The sequence below is a fragment of the Mustela putorius genome, unplaced genomic scaffold (assembly GCF_011764305.1).
Source record: "Mustela putorius furo isolate JIRA1106 unplaced genomic scaffold, ASM1176430v1.1 tig00003962_pilon_pilon_pilon, whole genome shotgun sequence".
Taxonomy (NCBI): domain Eukaryota; kingdom Metazoa; phylum Chordata; class Mammalia; order Carnivora; family Mustelidae; genus Mustela; species Mustela putorius.
In genome coordinates, this window is record NW_025422106.1 from 13,025,254 (window position 1) to 13,041,998 (window position 16,745).

Here is a 16,745-nt window from a genome sequence, read left to right on the forward strand (position 1 = left end):
CAGATGGGAAAATAATGTCAATACTGTTCATAGAAAATAACTTCGCTTTTTTTAGTATCTATGAATTATGTTTTTGTATATGTGGGCAATTGTTTCTTGGCCTTTTGGCTAAGATCTGGTGTAGTATACATGTAGGCACACAATGTAGACTGCTATTACAATTATGTAATAGCAAAAATGTATTCTGTTTAAGTATTAAAAATTACCTGTTTTATTTGAATGTTGATCTTAAAATAGATTTTGGTACATGTAGTAGAATCGATACATCAGGGGCACCTGGGTGGCTCAGTGGGTTAAGCCTCTGCCTTTGGCTCAGGTCATGATCTCAGGGTCCTGGGATGGAGTTCCACATCAGGCTCTCTGCTTAGTGGGGAGTCTGCTTCCCCCCTCTCTCTGCCTGCCTCTCTGCCTACTTGTGATCTCTCTCTGTGTGTCAAATAGATAAAATCTTAAAAAAAAAAAAGAATTGATATATCATGAAACATGTTTCTATTTGAAATAGATATATAAAATCGAAATTATGTAGGCCTTATGTATTTACATTATTTAATGTATTGAGCTTTATTTCTTCAGGGAAATAGTAGTAATTAAGAATATACTTTAGGTCTTTATTTTAATCTTCCCTGCTTAATATTTTAATAAATCTCAATATAAATACCCAGCTAGTTAATATTATTAATCTTTGACTATTATCAGATTTTTACAAATGATTAAATTGATGTTAACTTCTCTATAAGCGTTTCTAGTGTAGGTATTTCTCTCTTGTTGTAATTTGATGCTGGAGACAGGGTGACCAGTTTGCCCAGATCTGCCAGGTACTTTTCCAGTTTTAGCAATGACAATCTTGTATCTTAGGAAACTTCCCAATCTTGGGCAAATTGGGTGGTTTCTCATCCTAGTTGCAGTTTTTTAAATGTTTTTTATTTATTTTTATTTATTTATTTATTTATTTAAAGATTTTATTTATTTATCAGAGGGCGGGGGAGAGCGAGCACAGGCAGACAGAATGGCAGGCAGAGGCAGAGGGAGAAGCAGGCTCCCTGCTGAGCAAGGAGCCCGATGTGGGACTCGATCCCAGGACGCTGGGATCATGACCTGAGCCGAAGGCAGCTGCTTAACCAACTGAGCCACCCAGGCGTCCCTTTTAAATGTTTTTTTAAATGAGAACTATTACAACTTGGGTTCTTTCATTTTTTTTTTTTTTAGGGAAGCCAGTGGATGAAAGCTTAAGTAAAAAACCTGAAGTACCATCATCATGTTGTTGTGCATGCCATTCAAAGAATTTTACAAACATTGACTTGAACAAAGGAACTTCACATCATTTCAACAGTCCAAGTACACCACCTTCTGAAAGAAATGACACTTCATCAACTTATCAAGGTAGTTTATATTTTTGCCTGGCTCTGTTGGTATATGTAGTCGTCTTAATTATTGCTGTTGTGAGACTTAACTAAGATACATTTGCTTAGCATAATTGACTATGTATCTCCACCTAATTTCTCTGGAATTATTTTTAGGTAACACATATGATAGATAGCCTTGTACTATTTTATTCTTGGATTGACTTTTAATTTATGCAGACATTTTGCTAGCTTAAATTTTTGTTTTGCTAGCTTTTTTTTTTCTTTTTATATACATAGTTTTTATAATTGGAGTATAATTGACATACTGTATTAATACATTAGTTTCAGGTGTACAACATAGTGATTCAACAAGTCTAGGTGTTATTCTGTGCCCATCACAAGTGTGTCTACCATCCATTGCCTTATGTCATTACAGTGTCATTGACTATATTCCTGTGCTGTACCTTTTATCCCTGTGACTTATTCATTCTGTAACTGGAAGCCTGTATCTTCCATTTCTCTCTGGCAACCATAGTTTGTTCTCTGTGATTATGGATCTGTTTCTGCTTTTTTTGTTGTTTATTCATTTGTTTTTTAGATTCCCCACATAAGTGAAATCATGTGGTATTTTTCTTTCATCTGTCTGGCTTATTTCTTTAGCATAATACTCTCTAGGTCCGTCCATGTTGTCACAAATGCCAAATTTCATCCTTTTTTATGGCTGAGTAGAGAATCAGGTATGTTTTAAATATGATCCTTAAACAGTTCATACTAGATTTAAGATAAGTGTACTAAGAATATCACAAGATTATTAATTTTTAAAAATATTTCTTTGGCGTTGAGTATATGGAAAGGATTAACCATTCTTTATCTAAGCCAAAAACCTAGGAGACATCCTATACATCTTGTTCTTCCTTATTTCTCCATGAAAACCTCTTATCTCCATTGATAGCTCCCTAATCCAAAGTGCCATCTCGTGGTTAGAGCACGTAAAAACTTCTTTTCCTGCTTTTATGTCATCCTTTATTCACTGGCAGGAAGAAAGGAGATTGCCATAACTGACTTAAGTCTAAAGGGCATCCACTTCTCTTTTTTGTGTTTTTTAAGATTTTATTTAAGGGCGCCTGGGTGGCTCAGTGGGTTAAAGCCTCTGCCTTCAGCTCAGGTCATGATCCCAGGGTCCTGGGATCGAGCCCTGCATTGGGCTCTCTGCTTAGCGGGGAGCCTACTTCCCCCTCTCTCTTTGCTTGCCTCTCTGCCTACTTGTGATTTCTGTCTGTCAAATAAATAAATAAAATCTTTAAAAAAAAAAAGATTTTATTTATTTATTTATCTCAAGCAAACTCCTGAGGAGAACGGAGCCCCACATAGGACACTGTCTCATAACCCTGAGATCACAACCTGAGCCGAAATCAAGAATCAGGCACTTAACCCACCACCATCCAGGTGCCGTAAATAGTATCCACTTCTAAAACAAAGGATGGAGTTATCTTCCTCTAAAACATATGACCATATATGGAGGAGGGTAGATACTTGAACTAAAATATGATTCTGTTACGAATGAGGAAGAAGTGGTTGAATACATGATGGAGAATTGACCAATAGTGTTGTCTATACTGTTTCGACCCTTAGCAGTTTTGGCTTTTCTTTCCATTCCTTAAGAGGATCATGCTTTCGCCTACCTCAGAGACTTTGCTTATGTTAGTATTTATTCTGAGGAAAGTCCCATCTTCCCTTTGTTATCCTGAATTTCCTTTAGGTCTCAGCTTAAATATCATTTCCTTGAAGGAGCCATACTGACCTTTCTGTCAGGACTAGATTTGGTTTCCCTATTCTGTCTTCTCATCGTGCACCTCTCCTTCATAGCACTTGTCACAGTTTGTATTATCTGTATTTCTGTGTACATCATTTGTCAAGCTCTGCTTCCCATAGCAGACTATATTCTGAGGTCAGGGACCATGTCAGTTTGCTTATCATTGTTTTTTTTTTTTAATTAATTTTATTAACATATAATGTATTATTTGCCCCAGGGGTAAAGGTCTGTGAATTGTGTTTACGCATTTCACAGCACTCATCATAGCACATACCCTCCCAATGTTCATAACCCAACCACCCCCTTTCTATTATCGTTGTATTTTTAGTACCTAACAGAGTGCCTGACATGTGGTAGGGGCTAGATAAATATTTGTTGTATGAATGAATGGAATTGATTTTGAGATAATTATAGAAATTCTGGTTTAGGTTTATATACAGCCTGTTTTTTAAGATTTTATTTATTTATTTGAGAAAGAGTGAGCACAAGCAGGGGGAGCAGCAGAGGGAGAGGGAGAAGGAGAAGCAGGCTCCCAGCTGAGCAGGGACCCCAATGGGGTCCCGATCCCAGGGCCCTGGGATCATGACCTGAGCCAAAGTCAGATGCTTAACCTACTGAGCCACCCAGGTGCCCCTACAACCTGTATTTTTTTTTAAACAAACATTGAAATATACTTGACATAACTATATATTTCAATGGTACACTTTGGTAATTTTTGATATAGGCGTTCCTCCTTTAAAGCGTCAAGGTAGTGAACATGTCCATAACTTTCAAAAGTTTTCTTATGCCCGTTTGTTATTCCTCTTTCCCAAGCTTCCATGACTCACTTTTTCCCAACAACCACTGATTTGCTCTCCGTCATTGTAGATTGGTTTGCATTTTTAAAGTTTATTTAAATGGAATCTTAGTTTGTATGCTTACTTGTCTAGCTTTTCACTTAGCATAATTCTTTTGAAATTTGTCCATGTTGCATGTATCAACAATTTGTTCCTTTTTATTACTGAGTAATATTCTATTGTATGAACTTACTATAAATTGTTTATCCAGTCACCTGTTGATGGATATTTGAGTTGTTTCTAGTTTTAAGCTATTACGTATAAAGCTATTGTGAATATTTCTGTATAAGTCTTTGTTATAGACATGTGCTTTCATTTTTTTGAAGGTAAATACTAGAAGTGACTAGATCACTTATGTTTAACTTCGTAAGAAACTTCCAAGCTGTTTCCCAAAGTGTTTTTACCATTTTAAATTCCCACTAGCAGTGGCTGGGAGTTCTCATTTCTTTACATCCTTGTTAATATGGTCAGTCTTTTTTTACTATTCTAAGAGGTATGTGGTGGTATCTTATTGTGGTTTTTAATATGCATTTCCCTAATCACTTAGCACAGTTGGGGATCTTTTCATGTGCTTATTAGCCATCTGTATCTTTGATGAAATGACTGTTCAGATCTTCTTTTTTTTTTTTTATTAAGTTTTGAGAGTTCTTTATATATTTCAAGTACAAAATTTTTTTTTAAATCAAATCTGGTTTTAGCTTTTACTTTTAGTTTGAGATATTTCAAATTAATTTTGTAGATCATGTGAGGTATAGATCCAAGTTCATTTATTTTGCATTTGGATATATAATTGTTTGGCATCATTTATTGAAAAAACTGTTTTATCCACTACCTTGTGCCTTTGTAAAAAATCAGTTGTCAATATATGCTCAATGTGACTGTGAGTTAAAGTTGCTTAGAATATTTTCTCGAAGACTCAGATGTGGTCAGGGTTGTATTCTGATACTCTGTATTTTTAAGTAAGTTCTTTAATATGAAATAACCTAAATACAGAAAAGTGTGTGGATTTTAAGTGTATAAGCTTGATGAATTTTCACAAAGTAAACAGTCCTGTAACTACCACCTAGATAAAAAACATGGGACATAACCTACACTGTGGAGGCCCTCCCTAATTGCTGTCCTCCTTTCTGTCACCATTGATGATTTTTACCTCTTTATAGGAATGTAATTATATGTGTACTCTTGCACATTGTACTGCCTGTCTGTTTTCGCTTAACATTGTGTTTCTATGATTCATTGGTGGTGTTGTATATAGTACTAGTTTTTATATATTACTAATACAGCATTATTAATTTGTTGTACAACTGTTAGATATTTGAGTGGTTTTTGTTTTTGGTTATTAATGCTGTTAGGAACATTCTTGTTCACTCTAGTGCAAATGGATATTTTTTTATTAGACTTATACCTAGAAATGGAATTGCTGGTCATAGTGTGTGCTTATGTTCTGCTATAATAGATATTGCTAATAATTCCAAAGTGGTTGAACCAGTTTATTTACCCTGCTGCCCTACATCTAGCAGTATTTGGAAATTACATTTTTCAACATACCTGTTAACACTTAATATTTCCAGTTTAAAATTTTAGCTGTTGTGGTGCATCTGTGGTGTTCGCCTGAGTTTTAATTGGCATTTCTCTGGTGACTGATGAGGTTGAGCATCTCTTTATATGTTTACTGATAGTTTGAATATCTCCTTTAGTGAATTGCCTGTTACTTGTTTGCCCATTTTTCTATTGGGTTGTTTCTTACTGATTTCTATGAGGTGTTTTTTTTTTTTAATATATTCTAGATAAAAAAAAAATATATATATATATATTCTAGATAGATGTTATTTCTTTATAACTTTATATTTTAAAGACTTTGGTAAACTTCCTGCAGACTTCCCTGCTATAAAGAACAAGAAGATAAGCCTTTTTGTATGCATATAATGTGATTAAAAAAAAAATGAATTGGGGTTAATCTTATTTGGCACATGGCAATTCAGTTTTTCTAGAACTAAATTATTGTTTTGGGTGGGCCCATACAAATTTAATGGGCCCATACAAATTCCCCCCTTGATATATTTGGGGCAGAGTTTCTCAACAATGACACTATCATATTTGAAAGGGATAGTTCTTTGTTATGGGGGCTGTCCCGTCCCCCATAACAAGCATAAGCATTGTGGGATGTTTAGCAGTGTCTCCTAGGCCTCAACCCACTAGATATCAGTAGTATTCCCACCTTTTGTGACAACCGGGAATGTCTATTCCCAATGTCCCTTGGAGTGGGACTTGGGATGTTACAAGTGCCTAACAGTGCCCCAGTTGAGAACCAAGATCTAGATTCATTCTGTGGGTATTTTACAAGTTTGACCAAAAATTACAAAAATCTTTTCTAAAATATATATGGAAATACAAAGGACTAAGACATTCTTCAAGAATCAGGTCATAATTGAAACAGTTTAGTATTAGCACAATGTTAGACCAGTGGAAAACAATAGAGAACCCAAATTCAGTTCCACATGTATCTAGAAACTTGATTTTTAAAGATTTTATTTATTTATTTGACAGAGAGATCACAAGTAAACAGAGAGACAGGCAGGGCAGGGCCGTGGGGAGCAGGCAGGGCCGTGGGGAGCAGGCTTCCCGCCCAGCAGGGAGCCTGCCTGATTTGGGGCTTGATCTCAGGGCCCTGAGACCATGACCTGAGACAAAGGCAGAGGCTCAACCCACTGAGCCACCCAGGTGTCCCAAAACTTGATTATTTATAGAACTACATCTAGGGGTGCCTGGGTGACTCAGTTGGTTAAGTGTCTGGCTCTTGATCCCAGCTCAGGTCTTAATCTCAGGGTTGTGTGTTTAAGCCCGACATTGGGCTCCAAGCTGGGTGTGGAGATTACTTAAAAAAAAAAAAAAAAAAAAAAAAGTATGTTTACAGAGCAGAGGACTAAGAGGGACTTTTTAAAATAGGCGGTACTTAGATATCCATATGAAAAAATTTACATTTGAGTCCTACTTTATGCCATAAAGAAAAATACATTCCAGGCAGATGAAAGATTTAGGTATGAAAGGCCTTTGTTTTTCCAAACAAATTTCAGAATTGTTTGTTCTAGTTCTGTGAGAAATGCTGTTGGTATTTTGATAGGGATTGCATTAAATCTATAGATTGCTCTCAAGAGTTCTGGCATTTTAACAATATTCGTTCTTCCAGCCCATGGGCATGGAATTGGAATGTCTTTCCATTTCTTTGAGTCATCTTGAATTTCTTTCATCAGCGTTTTATAGTTTTCAGGGTATAAGTCTTTCAACCTCTTTGGTTAAGTTTATTCCTAGGTATTTTATTTTATTTTATTTTATTTATTTTTTTTTTTATAGTTCCAGTGCTTTTTTTTTTTTTTTTTTTTTAATTTTATTTATTTATTTGTCATAGAGAGAGAAGCGAGAGCAAGCACAGGCAGATAGAATGGCAGGCAGAGGCAGAGGGAGAAGCAGGCTCCCCGCCAAGCAAGGAGCCCGATGTGGGACTCGATCCCAGGACGCTGGGATCATGACCTGAGCCGAAGGCAGCCGCTTAACCAACTGAGCCACCCAGGTGTCCCTTTTATTTTATTTTTTTTGGTGCTGTTGTAAATGGGATCATTAATTTCCCTTTCTGCTGCTTCATTATAAATCTGTAAGAATTTCTGTACTTTCTGTGCTTAGATTTATGTACATTGATTTTGTATGCAGCAAATTTATTGAATTCATTTATCAGCTTTAGTAATTTTTTGGTGGTCTTAAGGGTTTATATATAGTTTCTTATATAGGGTTTCTTATAGTGTTATGTCATCTGCAATTAGGGAAAGTTTTACTTCTTCCTTACCAATTTGGATGCCTTTTATTTCTTTAGTTTGTCTAATTGCTGTGGCTAGGACTTCCAGTATTATGTTGATTAAAGTGATGAGAGTGGACATCCTTGCCTTATTCCTGAACTTAAGGGAATCCTCAGGTTTTCACCACTGAATGTAATGTTGGTTGTGGGTTTTTCATATAAAGTCTTTATTATGTTGAGATGTGTTCCCTTAGACCTGCATTGCAGAGGGTTTTCATGAATGGATGTTGTACTTTGTCAAATGCTTTTTTTGCATCTGTTGAAATGATACGTGGCTTTTATTCTTTCTCTTATTGATGTGACATAGAACTTTCATTGTTTTGCTTCAATAGCCAAAACAATCTTGAAAAAGAAAAACAAAACTAGGGTTCTTGGATAGCTCAGTCATTAAGCATCTGCCTTTGGCTCAGGTCATGATCTCCGGGTCCTGGGATCGAGCCCCAAATTGGTCTCCCTGCTCAGGGGGAAGCCTGCTTCTCCCTCTCCCACTATCCCCTGCTTGTGTTCCCTGTTTAGCTGTGTCTCTCTGTCAAATAAATAAATAAATCTTAAAAAAAAAACCACCAAAAAAAACTAGAGGTACCACAATTCCACAATTCAAGTTACAGTACAAAGCAGTAGTAATTAAAGTAGTATGATACTAGCAAAAAATAGACACACAGATCAATGGAATAGAAAAGAAAATCTAGAAATAAACCCACAGTTACATGGTCAGTCAATCTTCGTCAAAGGAGGAATGAGTATACAATGGGAAATGGAGTCTGTTCAACAAATGGTGTTAGGAAAACTGGACAGGCACATGGAAAAGAATGAAGCTGGATCACTTTCTTTCACCATATACAAAAATAAACTCAAAATGGATCAAAGACTTAAATGTAAGTCCTGAAACCATAAAAATCTTTGAAGAGCGCACAGGCAGTAATTTCTGACATTGGCTATAGCAACGTTTTTCTAGATACGTCTTCTAAAGCAAGGGAAGTAAAAGCAAAAACAAATTACTGGTACTACATCAAAATAAAAAGCTTCTGTGCATCAAAGAAAGCAACCAACAAAACTAGAAGGCAACCTACTGAATGGGAAAAGATATTTGCAAATGAAATATCTGAAAAGGGTTAGTATCCAAAATGTGTGAAGAATTGATACAGCTCAACACCCCAAAAAGGAATAATCCAATTAAAAAATGGATAGACAAAATGCTCAAATATGAGCAGACATTTCTCCAAAGAAGATATACAGATGTCCAATACACGAGAACAGATGGTCAACATCACTTATCATCAAGGAAATGCAAATTAAAACCACAATTAGATATCACTCATACCTGTTAGAATGGCTAAAATAAAAAACACAAGAAAACTAGTGTTGGTAAGGATGTGGAGATAAAGGAACTTTCTTGCATTGTTGGTTGCAAGGCAAACTAGTGCAAACACATAGAAAATATTATGGAAGTTCCTCCAAAAATTAAACATCAAACTACCCCAGGGCACGTGGGTGGCTCAGTCAGTTAGGTGTCTGACTTCAGCTCTGGTTATGATCTTGTCCTGGGAATGAGCCTCGTATTTGGCTCCCCCGCTCAGTGGGGTCTGCTTGTCCTTCTCCCTCTGCTCCCTTTTCCCCTGCTTTTGCTCTCTTTCTCTCTGTCAAATAAATAAAATCTTTAAAAACAAAGGAATAAAAAATAGAACTACCCTACAATCTAGGAATTGCACTACTGGGTATTTATCCCCCAAAATACAAAAACACTAATTCAAAGGGATACGTGCACCCTTATGTTTACTGCAGCATTAATTGAATAGCCAAACTATAACAGCAACCCAAGTATCCATTGATAGATGAATAGATAAGGAAGATGTGGTATATGTGTGTGTGTATATATATACATATATATATGTGTGTGTGTGTGTAGTATCCCATCATATACATATGATGGAATATTATTCAATCATTTAAAGAATGAAATGTTGTCATTTCCAACAATATAGAACTAGAGAGTATAATATTAGACCAGTCAGAGAAAGACAAATAATGTATGATTTCACTCATTTGTGGAATTTGAGAAACAAAACAAATGACCAAGGGGAAGAAAATAGAGACAAACCAAGAAAAAGACTCTTAACTATAGAGAACAAACTAATGGTTACCAGAGGGAAGAGGGGTGGGGGTGGGGGGGTAGGAAAATAGGATAGGGATAAAAGAGTACACTTATTATGATGAAAAAAAAAAGATAAAAAGAAAAAAGTCATCCGGAAGGATTCAAGCTGAAAGATAAAGTTATTACTTCAGAGAGGAAGAATAAGAAATGAGCAAGTGGGAAGGGAGGAAGGGAAGTGGATGGCATTTTACTGTTTCTTATTTATACTTTTAATTTGCTTACATCTTTCACAGTGGGCTTACATTAGTTGATAACTTTTTAAAACTTCAAGATATTGGGTACCTGTCTGGCTCAGTAAGCAGAGCATGGAACTCTTGGTCTCAGGGTCATGAGTTTAAGCCCTGTGTTGGACATAGAGCTTACTTTAAAAAAAAAAAAAAAAAAAAGTTAAAAAGGGACACCTGGCTGGGTTAGTGAGTAGAGCATGAGATTCTTAATCTCTGGGTTTGAATTCCAACCCTGTGTTTGGTGTAGGAATTATTTAAAATAAAATCTTAAAAAAAAAAAAAAAGACAAATCAAAACTTAAAGGTATTGGATTATGTTGGAAACCAATTTGGAATCAATTCCATTGTTTATCTTGGGGGCACTTACTCTATTTTTCTATGTATCAGTTTCCCCAACTGTAAAATAATACTTGTTACTTCATGGGATGGTAGAAGGAGCTGATCTATGTAAAACTTTAAGCCCAGTGTCTGATACTAATAAAATGGAATTGTATAGCACCCCCCCCAAAAGACCTAGGTGTGAAAGACAAGACCATTAAGATTTTAGAATATAGTGGTGTTAATTTATTTAGAGGATTCAAGAATGTGAGTGGTGGGTGGGGGGCAGAGAGAATTCTTTTTTTAAAGTTTTTATTTATGAGAGAGATCTCTCGCCTGCCCATGAGTGGGGGGAGGGGCAGATAGAGAGGAAGAAGCAGACTCCCGCTGAACATGGAGCTGGTTGTGGGACTCTATCCCAGGACCCTGGGACCATGACCTGAGCCGAAGATAGTCGCTTAACCCACTGAATCACCCAGGCACCCCTGAGAGAGAGAATCTTGAGTGGGCACCATGCCCAGCACAGAGCCTACACAGGGCTTATCCCATGACCTTAGCCAAAATCAGGAGTCCATCACCCAGCTGACTGAGTCACCCAGGTGCCCCTAGAATAAGTGGTATTTAAACTGTGTTCCTAAGAGTCATAGGAAAAAATATGGCCTGCTGGGGGGATAGGACAATGAGTCAGGGAAGTTCTAGGTCTTTTATTCTATTTTGAAAATTTTAAGCAACATTTCTTTAAAAAATATAGTCCTCTCAGAAAAAGCTTGAAAATCAGTGCTGTGTAGCGTAGATTTACTTGTGGTTTTACAGACTCAGACTTGGTTTTTGAAAATAATATTGGACTTGCTTTTAGGGCTTTCTCCCCTAATAGTCTGTAAATCTTTTAAGGCCTGAGGCTGTTTCTTTTTCATTGTTTTCCATGGTGTCTGAAATTGTATGGACTCCGTAAAATAAATGCTCGTTAAATGAATTCAAGCCCTGGGAGTGGAGGGAATGTATAGAGAAGAGCTGAGAGGAAGGAAGGTACTTATAATAACACTCACATTTAGGGAAAAGGAGAAACCAATGTATAGGAACAGTTAAGAAAAGTGTTACAGAAATTAAGGAAAAAGGAATTGTGTTTGCGGTATTTTAAGAAGATAGTGTTAAGTTTGGCTGTATCCCTAGAAGTTAGACTGATGGATTTTGGAGTCAGACAGGAGGAATCAGTTATATCCAGGCTCTGCCTCTTACTAGCTGTATCATATTGGGCATATTAACTTGACTTCTTAAAAACCTAGTGTTTACATCTATTAAGTGGGTTAATATTTGGTGATTAAGAGGTCATTGATGATCTTCAGAGTAGTGGCATTAAAGGACAGATTATAAGAGCTTGATTCTACTGTATTTTCAAGCCTAAAGAACATGTAAAAGCTTAATGGGGAAGAAACATTGAGAAACTGTAAAGAAAGATTTTTATATAAATGAAATACATATTCCTGTGAGACACTTATAGTTGTATTTTTTAAACCACATTATTGGGAGTCATTTACAAAAACATAAACCTGTTAAAGCAGAATTGGACTTTGCTATTGAAAGCCTATTTCTCAAATGTTGTATCTTTTTTAAGTAAACTCATTTGTAAAGAAATGCTTTTAAGCATGTTGAACTTTTCATGTTTTAAATATGTTAATGAAATTTTGAGAAGTCATAACATCTTGACTCAAATTTTTCCTAGAAAACTGCCTAATTGTAAGTTTTTTTGTTAATTTTTATGACTTCTTCTATAAGATTCTCCTGAAAAAACTACGCTGGCTGCAAAACTATCTGCCAAGAAACAGGCATCCATAAAAAGAGATGAAAATGATGATTTTCAAGTAGAGAAGAAAAGAATTCGACCCTTAGAAACTACACAGCAGGTAAACCGTTTATTGGCAGTGAAATGATACTGTTATCGCTGCACATGGGAGTCAAATATCAGTCAAGTTTTCAGTGGCACTTGCAGAATTTACTTGAATTGTATCATGGACATAAATTAAATGGTAAATTATTGTAACTTTATTTTATGTAGTTATTTATTACAAAGGAGTTTGTTATTATAGTAGGTTATTCATTATAACATGTCTTTAAAGTGAAACGGCATGGTACTTTTCTATATATGAGGAATTTGATGGTAAAATATGAACTTAATGCATGCACTGGTAATGTAGATACTTTGTACTTTTTAACTCTGTTGTTTTTACCTAATGATTGCATTTTCTTTTGCCCCAAATATCTTTTATATGAATATTTATGTTATGAATATTTTTGTTATTGATAGTTTTAATATAATGACAAGGTTTACTCTTACTTGTTGAGTTTTAATATCAATACATTATAAAATGTTTATTTCTAAAAATTACTGAAAGACCTGAATTACTAAATATTTTATAAGAAATGTGTTTTTCGGGGTGCCTGGGTGGCACAGTGGGTTAAGCCTCTGCCTTCAGCTCAGGTCATGAGCTCAGGGTCCTGGGATCGAGCCCCGCATTGGACTCTCTGCTTAGCAGGGAGCCTGCTTACCCCCCTCTCTCTGCCTGCCTCTGTGCCTACTTGTGATCTCTCTCTCAAATAAATAAATAAATAAATAAATAAAATCTTAAAAAAAAAAAAAAGATGTGTTTTTCATACAGGACTACAGTATTTTGTGGCATAGAGTTCATGGCAGTGAGGTATGGAGGTAGGCTGGGACCTCGATAGACTTAGTTATAAATAAAGAGATTATTATAATTATCATATCCTTTATAGATAATTAATATTTCTAATTGAATATACTCAAAAACTGCACTCTTCTGTAGTGTATCTATTCTACATATAATCTTTATTAATTTCCATAGTTAAGCCTTGATTTTAATTTAGTTTAATTTTTTTTGTTAAAGATTTTATTTATTTATTTGACACAGAGAGAGAGATCACAAGTAGGCAGAGAGGCAGGCAGAGAGAGAGGGGGAAGCAGACTCTGTTGGAGCCTCAACAGGAAGCAGGCTTGTTGAGCAGAGAGCCCTATGTGGGGCTCCATCCCAGGACCCTGAGATCATGACCTGAGCCAAAAGCAGAGGCTTAACCCACTGAGCCACCCAGGTGCCCCAAACCTTGATTTTAGAAATAGAATGAATTAGTTTATTTTTGGAAAAGTACTGGCTACAAATGAAGTATGAATCCGTGTATATTTTCTTCTCCAAGATGTAAACACAGAATTGGATATTGTGAGAAAGGGGTCAACATATAACATTTATTCTCTGACTTAATTGACTCTCGTTTCTTTTTTTTGGTAGGAATGGGATTATCAATAGAAATTCTCCCCCCCTTCATAATTTAAGTAAATAAGTTTTTGACAAGTAGTAAAAGGCATAAACAGTTTGGAAAAAAAAAAACAGTGGGATTTATAGAAGAAATTTAGTTAAATACAATTTGAATTATGAAATATCTAGTAAGTAATGGTAACATTAATCAAATAATTTATTTTGTCATGTAGGAAATCTTGACTATTTACATTTAAAATTTTTATTCTGAAATTTTTCAATTTATATATATTTTTAAAGAATTACTTACTTGAGAGAGAGTGAGGGGGAAGGGAAAGAGAATCCCAAGCAGGCTCACATGGAGCCCCACATAGGGCTCTATCCTGCAACCCTGAGATCATGACCTAAACCAAAACCAAGAGTTGGACGGACACTCAATCAACTGAGCCCCTCCGCTGCCCTGAGTTTTTACAATTTAGAATGAAGCTTTATTTTTATTTGCTTTTACCTTCCACTTAGATATGTAATTGAACTTTGCTATAATACTACATTTGATATCCATATGGTAGGACTATCATTTTATCATATGAAAGATCATTTTATAATACTGTAGTTTTGACACATGACTAATTAAAGCCATTTTAGTTAGGATTTGAGAGTTATAAGGTGCTTATTTGTATTTTTAAAAAATTATTTGTAAATAAATAAAATCTTAAAAAAAAATTATTTGATTATTGCCAGTTAGAAATAGTCATCTTTTTTTTTAATGCTAAAAACATACCAAAAACTGTTTTGACCTTTAAAAATAACTGGCCTGCTCACATTTTTGTTACATTTAACTTCATTTTGGTTCTGTGTTTACAGATTAGAAAGCGTCATTGTTTTGAAAAGGAGGTACATCATTTGGATGCAAAAGTTGCTTCAGGCAAGACCACAAAACTCAATTCTCCATTAGGAAAGATAAATTCCTTTTCTCCACAAAATGTATGTATTTATGCCACTGTTCAGTTTAAAGAAGGAAAATGTGGAATTTGCTAAACTCATTTAAAAAAAAGTAATCGAATAATGCAAAGTATAGTAGAAAATAATTCAGAAGTCCTCTAAGTACTATCATATCTCTACTACTAATATGTGAGGTGAGAAAAGCTATTTTCTTGGAGCCCCCATTTCCTCATTTATAAAATGAAAGAATTGGACTAGAAAATCCGAAAGGTTTTTTTTCCTCTTGTATATTCTAAAGTTGTGGACTTTACTTTCCGATAATTTTTCTCATTCTCCTTAGAGCAGATCATTTTCAAGGAGTAGTCCAGGGAACTCTAAAGATTACTGTTGTTTTTTTCTCAGGCATATAATATTAGTAATAATAGGATGTTATTTGCCTTTTTGAAAACTGTCTTGACATTTGCATTGATGGTGCAAAAGCAACAATGGATAAAATTGTCAGTACCTTACCGTAATCAAGATAGTGGTACCATGCTGTTTCAATAGTAGTTTTCTTCACCGTCATTAGTATACAGTTAAAAAAAAGACAGTTACACTTAAGAATGTCCTTGATGAAGTAGTAAAAGTTACTAAGACCTTAGGCTTTTTTAACATTCTGTGTGAACAGAACAGCTAAAAAGACCTTAAGCCTTTTTATTTTTTTATTTTTATTTTTATTTTATTTTATTTTTTTTTCGAAAGATTTTATTTATTTATCAGAGAGAGAGAAGGGGAGAGAGCGAGCACAGGCAGATAGAATGGCAGGCAGAAGCAGAGGGAGAAGCAGGCTCCCCGCTGAGCAAGGAGCCCATCCCAGGACGCTGGGACCATGACCTGAGCCGAAGGCAGCTGCTTAACCAACTTAGCCACCCAGGCGTCCCGACCTTAACCCTTTTTAACATTCTGTGTGAAGAAGTGAGTAGTACTCTAAATGTTTTGCATATAGGAGTAGGATGATTATCTTGAGGAAAAACACTTGTAGCATAGTTTGGATTGTTAGCTGAACCTAGCTATTTTTTTTCATGGAACATCATTTTTACTTGGAAGAGTGAAAGACAGATGAATGATGGTAATTTCTTTTTCTTTCTTTCTTTTTTTTTTCTTTGAATGATGGTAATTCTTGAAATAAACAAAGTCTGATAAAATTTAAGTGAAAATCAGTATTTTGAAGAACTGTATATTCCACTCTGAGCTTGGCAGTTTTATGATACTTATAGACTTTCCTCATGATAGTGGTGGTGACAGTATAGAATGTGACTTTTTTGATATTATATAATGAAATATGTTAACTTTTATAAGATCTGTAAAATTGGGGTATCAAATATCTTCTGAATGGCCTGTACAAGATACGATACTATAAAATAAGGCCTGGGAAAGATCCATCCCAAAGATAGACCAATGGATCTTTTTTTTGCCCAAATCCCCCTATCCCCAGGCATCCTTAAGCTTTTTTTTTCAGTCACTATAGATAGTTTTCATTTCCATAGTTTTATATAGATGGAATCATGCTTGTTTATTTTTTCTAATTATTAAACATCTCTTCCTTTTTTTTTTTTTAGATTTTATTTTTTTATTTATTTGATAGAGAGAAAGATCACAGGTAGGCAGAGAGGCAGGCAGAGAGAGAGAGGGGGAAGCAGGCTCCCCGCTGAGCAGAGAGCCCGATGCGGGGCTTGATCCCAGGACCCTGAGATCATGACCTGAGCCGAAAGCAGAGGCTTAACCCACTGAGCCACCCAGATGCCCCCATGCTTGGTTTTTTTTAAATTAAATTTAAGATGTTGTGAATTTTACCTGCTGGGTGTTGAATGTTATTACGTATATATATTTTTAAAGATTTTCTTTATGTGAGAGGGAGAGTGAGTGAGAGAGAGAGCGAGCGAGCAAGCAGGAGCTGGGGGAGTGGCAGAGGGAGAGGGAGAAGCAGATTCCCTGCTGAGCAGGAAGCCCGATTCAGAGTTTGATC

The 16,745-nt window shown here is 35.6% G+C and overlaps 1 protein-coding gene across 1 annotated transcript in view; it reads left to right on the top strand.

The window, feature by feature from the left end:
• BRIP1 (BRCA1 interacting helicase 1) overlaps positions 1-16,745 on the top strand; it is a 180,137-nt gene that overhangs the window by 6,406 nt on the left and 156,986 nt on the right. Inside the window, exons 4-6 of the mRNA XM_045070134.1 lie at positions 1,207-1,380; positions 12,309-12,436; positions 14,663-14,782. Of these exons, the coding sequence (XP_044926069.1) occupies positions 1,207-1,380; positions 12,309-12,436; positions 14,663-14,782 (422 nt within the window). The remainder of the gene's footprint in view (positions 1-1,206; positions 1,381-12,308; positions 12,437-14,662; positions 14,783-16,745) is intronic.